Below are 10,268 nucleotides of genomic sequence, written 5' to 3'. Positions count from 1 at the left end.
AAATGATATATGCTGATACATTCTGTTAGTGTTCATGTGATAAGTATGTAGGTTGAAATATTGTTCAGAAAAAGTTTACTTACCTAAGTGGTTGATATAGTATAATTGAAAAATGCTTGTTAGTTGATGGTGAACTTCGTTTGCCTTTTTGTAAGGCATATTTTATTCATATATGCAAGCAGATCCAGAATGTGTGCTCGCTTATTAAGCGGTTACCTGAGGAAACCACACGTGGTAGTTGCCACACGTGGGCTGGTGAATATTTTATGTATGTAACCTGTTGGCTGAATGAATATGAATCGCTTCTGCAAAGAACTATGTGTACCCGAAAGGGTTGTGCGATGGAATATGGTATGTAACATATCCTTATAAGGGGCATGATGTTAGCCCGTGGTAATCGATGATGTTCGTCTTTCCTGTTTGATGCCAGACCTTTCGGACAACTTTTTTCATTTTTACTCGTAATAAATGTGTTATTTTTCTTATTTTTAAAATGTGTTCTTAATAGGTCACATTATCATAATAAATAGGTAAGTATCCCATGCTGGAATCTGGTCAAAGTCAAAATTTAAAGGTAAAATGATAACACAACGCATATGTATTTTAGGCTAAATCAGAAGTTTCTTTTTTTTGGTTTAAGTATCATAACGGTACAGTTGGTTATTTCAAACATTCAATTCAACAAAAATTTATAACAAATAATTTAACAAAAACGAATGTTATATTTAATTGGAGTAATGAATGACAGGATGCTTTAAATAATATTTTAGAACAGTTACAACTTAAACCCACTTTAAAAAATATAAATGACGAGAAATTTTTATTTGGTAACTGATGCTTCCAGCAATTCTCTTTGTGGAATTTTGATGCAATATATCAACAACCAATATGAATAAAATAGAACTCCNAAATCAAAATAAAATAAATTTCTTTAATTAAAACAGTTAACGTAAGATAATCACACCTGGAAATAACTCATAGATAATATGTTAGATATATTTTAAATAGATATCTTTAATACAGATTTTATTTTCCCCCAGCTTATCGTAAAAATATTAATTAAATATAATTTCAGAAATAAATCAAAGAATATTTCATTCTGATTTTTCTTTTCACAAATTACAAAAAATTATTATTTGCTTTTGAAAAAGCAGTAAAAAATTACATAAAATTTAAAAAAATTGATGAAGTTTTAATATTTGGAGTTGTTATTAAGAAGAAAAAAATGGTTGTTTCAAAGTGCATTTTTAAATATAGGGTACTTATTTTTTAAAAAATTATTACTCCTTAATTTTGATAACTAGCGTAAAATGTCTCAAAGTTTCATAGTACATTATTTTTACATTTTGATAGATTTAAAGAAACTGTGTAGGATTGACTAGCATTTTAACTTTAAAATAAAAAAATTAATTACTGTTAATTCATAATTAGATAATATATTTTTTTTAAAAATCAATTTTATTACATTAAAAATAAAATTAATATATATACATCAATGTTAGATCATCAATACATTAATGTTAAAATAAAAAAAAGAATAAAATAGCAAAAAAAAAATTTTGTGAAGTTTAACTAAGCAATTTACAAAACAAAAAATCCACTTTAACTAAGAAAATTGGAAATATAAGTTCATATAATTTAGGCAATTTTATATTGTTTAATACCTTTTATTTCATCTTACATTGTTCTTTTTTTCTTTGGTATTTAAGATATCTATATATATAAAAATCCAATGATGGTGTCCCACCAGCCAATGAAATCTAAGGTATCACGTGACAGTATGAAAGAAGTAGCCAATCCAAGCGAGGATGCAGTTTTAAGCCAATCAGAAAAGAGAACGCATTCGCGTCAAAGCTTTTTGTTGATTTACTTTGAGTGGGTTTTTGCTGATTACATGTCATCTTATCTTATCATTCTTATGCCTATCCAGTGATTGATATCTTTTAATGTTTACATTTTTGTTGTTTGCTATTATAAAGCTTACTGAGGCTTGCTTACCTTAAAATGGTTAAATTTTAAATCACATTTATTTATTCAACTCATTTCAATCATTTGGAATTTCAGTATAATGTCTGACAGGACAGATCGCGATCGAGAATATCGCAGACAGCGGAGATTGGATCCCACGTTTCGTCAAAATGAACAAGAGCGTCGAAGAATAAATCGACAAAATAATCGAGAGCTTACTAATGCCCGCCAAAGAGAAAATCGAAGTAGGGCAGCTAATCGTCTTCGAGAAATAGATGGAAATCAGTATTTGGGAGAATCGTACAGTGATGACTGTCCACCTCTTTTGATTGGATCTATGTCTGTAGAATGCTCTCATTGCAGGGCACTATCCTTTGTAACAGAGCATGGAAGAATAAAACGCAATTGCTGTCACAATGGCAAGATAAAGCTGAACCCAACTCATCCGTATCCAGAAACTTTGAAACAGCTTTTATTGGGAAATGACAATGACTCAATGAATTTCAGGCAAAATATACGTTTTCACAATTCGTCTTTTGCTATGACAGCATTTTGTACAACCCAAGAAATTCAATTTAAAGGTATAAGCTGTGTTGCTCTTCGTGGGGAAGTTAACGCAATGGCCACAACCAGCATCATGCCAGCGAACAATGAAAAACCACGTTTTGCGCAAATCTATATCCATGAAAATGAAACTGCTTTGGCCTGCCGAACATCTGAGCGCTGCAAACCAAGTGTTTTAAAAATCATTCAAGATGTTATGCAGCTAAACCCATACGCTCAAGTGTATAAATCGCTGTTTGAAGCTTATAAGAGGCATCCTACGGAGAGTGTTCGCCTTGAATTTCACAAGTTGACCACTACTGATGGCAGACGTTATAATCTTCCAACATCTGGTGCTGCTGCTGAAGTGTCGGCTGTTGTTGTGACAGGTGCTGAAGGTTTAATACCTGATCATGTACAATTTATCGCATACCCAAAACACCAGTTTGTGTGTCAAAAGATGTATAAACTGTCTCATCATGTGGAACCAATGGTTTTCCCATTGCTTTTTCCATCAGGTGATCCTGGTTATTCCCTAAACGTACCAAATAATGCAGGATCAAGTCGTGTTACTGCTGTACAGTATTTTGGATGGCGGTTGCGAGTGCTTAGAGACTTTAACATTTTCACCTCTGCTGGTCGTTTATCCCAGCAATATATTCTACATGGTTACATTACTATGGAGTGGAACAGGCTGAATTATATCAAAAGTCATCAGAATTTATTTCGGAGAGAAACACTTCAAGGGCTGATTGATCATGTGCAGTATAGTTCCGCCAATACCTCAGACATTGTACGACTTGGGCGAGCTGTCATTCTTCCATCATCATTTGTTGGCAGTCCGAGAGCAATGCAGCAGCATTTCCAAGATTGTATGGCTCTCTCAAGAGATGTCGGACGACCTGATTTGTTTGTAACTTTCACAGCAAATCCACAGTGGCCAGAAATTAGAGAATACTTGAGTCAACTTCCAACAGGATTCACTGCAAGTGACATTCCACATGTTGTTGTACGAGCATTCTATTGCAGATTTGAGGAGTTTGTGAAAGAGATAGCTGCAGGAAAGGTTTTTGGCAAAGTAATGGGCTATACTTTTAATATTGAATTTCAAAAGAGAGGTCTCCCACATGCCCATTGTTTATTCATTCTCAACCCACGTGACAAATTGCTGACCCCATCATCAATTGATAGATTTATCTGTGCTGAAATACCTCCAAAAGATAATTTTCCAAATCTGCATCAAAAAGTGTCCAAACATATGTTACATGGCCCACATAAGCAACTCCATGTTATGACAAAACAAGTGGCATCTGTAAAAAAAAATTTTCTTTCGCTTTTCGAGAAGAAACGGATATGTCTGGTGATGGTTTTCCTTTATATAGACGTAGAGATAACAGGAGTGATAGCAAGTTTCCAATACGTTTGTTATAGAAATGCATAATTCCTGTCGATAATTCGATGGTTGTTCCCTACAATGCCTATCTCCTTCTGAAATACAATTGTCATATCAATGTGGAGTACTGTGGAAGTGTAATGGCGTACAAATACATTTTTAAATATGTTAACAAAGGGCACGACAGAATCAAGGTGACAATTTCGAATGATGATAATGGGGTACAATTAAGAAATGAAGTTGACGAGTTCATCGATAGCCGATATGTAATCTGATATCACTTAATAATATGTTTTTGCTGCCAGGTGAATCGATTCGAAGTTTCGCACATAGAATCGAGTCCCTGGTTGCAAAAACATTTACTTCAGTAAATGACAATAAGGCATTAAACCAGATCAAAGCCCTCCAGCTGATTAATGGCCTACCCAATGAAATGAAGGAGTCACTGATTTTTGGAGGATTCTAGTGATTTTGAGTCTCTAGTAACCAAAGCCAATAAGTTAGCGATGGCAAAAGCTACCGTTCAGGTGTTAAATTCACATACAATAAATAAAGTTGAAAATGATACTTTAAAGAGATTGGAAAGACAAATTCAAGCTTTAACGTTAAAAGTACAAGAAATTACCTGCCAATTTTGCTCAAAGCCGCACACTAACTAGCTAATTGGGAAGAATTTAAATTATCACTAACCCGGCCAAAAGAGGCTTCAAATATGCCCAGACAGGAAAGCTTAAATTATTTGGATAACACTCATAAAAAATCACAGCAATCAATTATTTGTCACTATTGTAACAAAAGAGGTCACATTATGGCCCATTGTAGATTATATTTGGCAACTGTTCGTCCCACTAATTATCCCAGGTTTCAGGGTCAACAATATGTGACACCTCGTTTCCCTCATTACAATTATCCCAATAGATATAATAGATTTCAAAATTCTAATTCACAAAGATATAATGCAAGGCAATTTAACAGTCAAACGTGATATAATTCTGAACAAACTATAACCAAATCTACCTACAAGAGTCATTTAGGCCATTAAAGGGTGGCATAATGTCCTCACTCCCACGTGCAAGTTCACCCAAGCAAATGCTTAATAAGTACTGAAATTCTAAGATGAATTCTGAACAATTTGATACGGTTAGAGATTACTTTAATAGTTTTAATTCAGAATCTAAATTAATTTATATCAATAATGTTTATACCAGTAAGAATTTACCCATAAAGAATTTACCCATAATAGATATTAAGTTTGGCAATCAATATTTTAAATTTTTATTAGATTCAGGTTCAAATGTTTCACTCATGGCAAAAGATGTATACTCAGCAATAAAGAACTATAACAAAACTAGACTTCTTTCGAGCAATGTTCAAATTAGAACTGTAAATTCAGAGTTAAAATTTTTGTTTTGCTCTGAAATTTCGTTTAAAATTGATAAACAACATTTTAAAAACCCTTTTTATATTTCTGAATTTGCACATGGCAATTTTGATGCTATACTGGGCTATGACTTCATTTCCAAACATGATATTAAAATTTTCCCCCATGATAATGTTGCTGTTTTTCAAAATTTTAAAGTTAAATTAACTGAAAAATGTGAAACACTTTGTAATTCAATTGTTGACTCTAAGGCAATTGTAAATAGAAAATTAGTAATTGAACCAAAACAATCAGCTCAAATAACTTTAAAAATTAAAAATTTTAATGATAAAGACAAAACCTTCTTGTTTGAACCCACCTTTAAAAATCCAANATATTCAATCGACAACATTTTTTCTAGCCATTTTAAATAATGTCGGAAATAAGCTACTTAAAATCTTCAAGAGGGGGCTATTTGATACTGTATAAAAATTATTTGTTTACTTTGCACAGTAAATATAAAAATGAAACTAGTTATTGGAAATGTGAACAGAAAAATTGCACAGCGAAACTCACTACAATAAATGACTTTTTGAAAAATGCTATAGAGAAACATAACCATGCTCCGGATTTCCATAAAATTCGCAGGAAAACGTTTTACAACAAATTGAAAAGCAGGACGGAGTAGGACGGAATTAATGAGACGGAGTTCTCTGAGGCTATTCCAAGAATATACAGATAAGAAATTTATTTTTAAAAATGTTATATAGTATGATTTCATTTTAATTTTTTAATCGAGAATTTAATTTCTAGATAAGTCAGTTTATATATATATTATTATTATTCAAGTATTAATTTCTCTACTAGAATCTCATAATTTTGATTTAACCTATATTAGAATTAATTATAGAAACAAACTGAAGATTTGAAGAAAAAAAAATCCCTTATTTGACTAAGGCAATAATCAAGACGACAGTGTTTTTAAACTAAAGTAGCATGTTGAAAATTGTTAATTTAAGAATAAAAAATTTTTTACACCAATTAAATAATAGTTTTTACAAGTAAATTTAAAAATAGAATTTGTTAATTTATGAAAGTCATTTTAAAAAAGAAACTCTCTGTAATTTAATTACAAATTTTCCAAAAGTTTATTCAACATAAAATTGATTTATTCAGAAAGTTTTGGAATTATTCCCAGCCTTGTATAGAAAACTTTCTTTTAAAAAGTAGTAAAGCCATGAATAATTTACGGTACTGCAATTTGTTTATTTCATTGTAACGTTATTTGTAAAACCTTCTCTTTTAAATGTAAGGACATAATAATTTATATACCTATTATCAGTCATGGAAATTTTTTTCTATATGAAAAAATTAACCATCAAGCAAATATTAAAAGAAAAAAAGTGAAAATAAAAAACCTAAAATTGAAAATCAAAATAAAATAAATTTCTTTAATTAAAACAGTTAACGTAAGATAATCACACCTGGAAATAACTCATAGATAATATGTTAGATATATTTTAAATAGATATCTTTAATACAGATTTTATTTTCTCCCAGCTTATCGTAAAAATATTAATTAAATATAATTTCAGAAATAAATCAAAGAACATTTCATTCTGATTTTTTTTTTTTCACAATTTACAAAAAATTATTATTTGCTTTTGAAAAAGCAGTAAAAAATTACATATAAAAAAAATAATTACTTCAGGTTCAAATGTTTCACTCATGGCAAAAGATGTATACTCAGCAATAAAGAACTATAACAAAACTAGACTTCTTTCGAGCAATGTTCAAATTAGGACTGTTAATTCAGACTTAAAAATTTTTTTTTTGCTCTGAGATTTCTTTTAAAATTGATAAGCAACATTTTAAAAACCCTTTTTATATTTCTGAATTTGCATATGGCAATTTTGATGCTATATTGGGTTATGACTTCATTTCCAAACATAATATTAAAATTTTCCCCCATGAAAATTTTGCTGCTTTTCAAAATTTTAAAGTTAAATTAACAGAAAAAGGTGAAACACTTTGTAATTCAATTGTTGATTCTAAGGCAATTGTAAACAAGAAATTAGTAATTGAGCCAAAACAATCAGCTCAAATAACTTTGAAAATTAAAAATTTTAGTGATAAAGACAATACTTTCTAATTTGAACCCACCTTTAAAAATCCAAATCCTTCTTTACATAATACTGACAAATCTAAATTTATTACTGTTGTTAAAAATATTGGGGAGCAAACTGTCCATATAAACAAAGACACTAACAATAGACACTAGCAATATTTTCTTTAATCCTGAATTTGAAGAGAATTCTTCTCAGGAAATTATTCATAATTTAGAAGAAGATATGGAATTTTGTAATTTGATATCTGCTACACAAGAGATTTTGGACTTGAGGAAAATTGATTTAAATAAAGATGATTTTGACCTTGCCCATTTACCATCTGATAGGCAAGAAAAATTATTGCAATTACTTCAAGATATGCTGCTTTTTCCAAATCCCTTAAGACTTTAGGACACTCAGATATTATTAACCCTCAAATTAAATTTAAATCAAAAAATCCTATAAAATGTCAACTATTTACAATTCCCTATGCCATACAAGATCAAGTAAGAACAGACTTAATGGAATTAGTTGAAGCAGGTATAATAGAACGAAATATTTGTTCTTGGTCTTGCCCTTTAATTGTAGTTAAGAAACGACCGAATGGCTGTCTGATCCATGGCTGTCCGAGTCTTCAAAATCGGTCTGCGAATCTCAGTCGCCAGCAACACCACTTAAAATAAATAATAAATCTATCTGTGTACTACCTTCGTTTTATTCTAATGTAACTGACGCAATCGAAGCAGGTGCATCCTTAATAAATTCAACTCCATATAACACCAATAAAGATAATCAAGATGATCACTCATCGAATTTAAAAAATGATTTGGCAGTATGGGCTATTGCTGATAATGTGCCTCAATCTACGAACACTAATTTGTTAAAAATTTTAATGAAATATCCTTGTGGTTCAGACTTGCCTTTAGATGCTCGTGCACTGCTTCAAACACCTCAATGTGTAAGAGTAGAAAATATATCTAATAGTGTTTACCACCATTATTTTGGAATTGAAGTAGGAATTAAGTTTATTTTATCTAAGATAAACTCTAAAAATGTATTAGGTCCTGATCTAAAACTACTTGTAAATGTTGATGGTTTGCCTTTAGCGAAAAGTTCAAGTAGTCAGTTATGGCCAGTTTCAGGATCATTAAGCTACAACTTGAATGCACCTTGTGTATTCCCCATAGGTATATTCCATTCAAGTCAGAAACCTGAAGATCCATATCTGTTTTTAAACAAGTTTGTTGAAGAAATGAACAAATTAATTAAGAATGGTATTGTGGATAATGGGAAGCATTATAAAATACAGATCTGAAGGGAATGATTTGTGATGCCCCTGCTCGAGTATTTATATTGTGCATTTAAGGGCCATTCTGGTTATTCCAGCTGCAACAAATGTTTTCAGGAAAGATTATATTTTTAAAAAAATAGTGTGTTTTCTTGAAGTAGATTTTGTTGAAAGAGCTGATTCAGATTTCAAAAACAGACTTGCTAGTCATAACCACTATAAATGTGACTCTACATTGTTGAAGATTGATAAGCTTGGCCCTGTATCTCAAGTCCCATTTGAATATATGCATCTTGTTTGCTTAGGGGTTATGAAAAAGCTCATAAAATTACGGTTAAAATGTGATCTTAAAAATCGACTGTCAAACAGTCTGTCAGAGGCAATCTCTGCTAAGCTTTTGAGTTTCACTTCAAGCATTAGTAACGATTTTGTTATTAGAAGGCCAAGGGCGTTAAGAGATTTCGAACGCTGGAAAGCTAGAGAATTCAAACAATTTTTGCTTTTCACTGGCTCAATAGTTTTAAAAGACAGCTTACAAAACGATCTGTACATGAACTTTTTATTATTACATTGTTCTATAAAGGTAGGTTCTTATAACAAACACTAATATTGCCATGATGAATTTTGCTCATTCTTGGCTTCTATGTTTTGTTAAAGGTTTTCCATTTTTATATGGAAAAGAACACATGTCTCACAATATTCATTGCTTACTCCATCTTTCTAAAATTGAAAAAAACTTTGGTCCTTTAGATCAATTTAGCTCTTTTCAATTTGAAAGAGTCTAAAAAGATAAGAAAAGCTGAAAAACATTTATAGCAAGTTATAAAAAGGTTTGTAGAGAAAAAAATTTGTTTTGTGAACAATCAGGTTACCAAAGAACTATCTAAGTATAATGATAAAATATGTTTAATTAAACAACATATTAATGGGATAACTTTGATGAATTGTTATGGCTTACAATATGAAGAGATACTGTTTGGAAAATTTTCCTGAAAGATTTCATTTTCTAATAATGTATGCTTATTAAAAAAAATCTATTTGTTTAATCAAAAATTTTATTAAGAAATCAGATGGTAGTGTAAATATTGTAGTCAACAAAATTTCTTAGCTGTATTGATGTTTATGAATATCCTGCTAAATCTTCACAGTTCAATATATTTTTGGCTCAGAATTATTCCTCTTTATTTTATGTGTCTGTCAACCATATTTCATGTAAATGCCTCGCCTTGAAAGAAAATGATAATTACAACATATTTCCTTTGTATTATGAATATTAATTACATTCTAATTAGATTTCACCTTCTTACCTATATTACATAATACATATTCATTATTTTTCATACTTTTTATATCTTATAGCTAATACAAGCGAATCGTTTAGTTCTTGTATGAGTTCTCACAATATACTTAATCTTCCTCATGTGAACTAATTTTTTCTTTTCTCGTTAAAAGGCATATTAATATAAATAGCTTTTTTCCCCTATATTTTACAGCTCAGATTATTGACAAGTCTAAATAAATTAATTTTTTTCACTCTGTAGAATTGAAAGTTTTAACAAAGTATTCTTGTTTTCCCGACAAAATAATTACTTTAATATTAGCGTTGTG

The 10,268-nt window shown here is 30.5% G+C and overlaps 1 protein-coding gene across 1 annotated transcript; it reads left to right on the top strand.

Moving 5' to 3' along the window:
• The first annotated feature begins 2,068 nt into the window (after window positions 1-2,068).
• On the top strand, window positions 2,069-7,783 carry LOC139426137 (uncharacterized). Its single transcript, XM_071183898.1, has 2 exons — window positions 2,069-3,823; window positions 7,589-7,783. The coding sequence occupies exons 1-2, from the start codon at window positions 2,069-2,071 to the stop codon at window positions 7,781-7,783; spliced, it is 1,950 nt and encodes a 649-aa protein (XP_071039999.1).
• Window positions 7,784-10,268: the final 2,485 nt, after the last annotated feature.

The sequence above is a fragment of the Parasteatoda tepidariorum genome, chromosome 8 (assembly GCF_043381705.1).
Source record: "Parasteatoda tepidariorum isolate YZ-2023 chromosome 8, CAS_Ptep_4.0, whole genome shotgun sequence".
Taxonomy (NCBI): Eukaryota; Metazoa; Arthropoda; class Arachnida; order Araneae; family Theridiidae; genus Parasteatoda; species Parasteatoda tepidariorum.
Note: the sequence above shows the minus strand (reverse complement) of the source record. Positions and strands in the feature narration are given on the sequence as shown.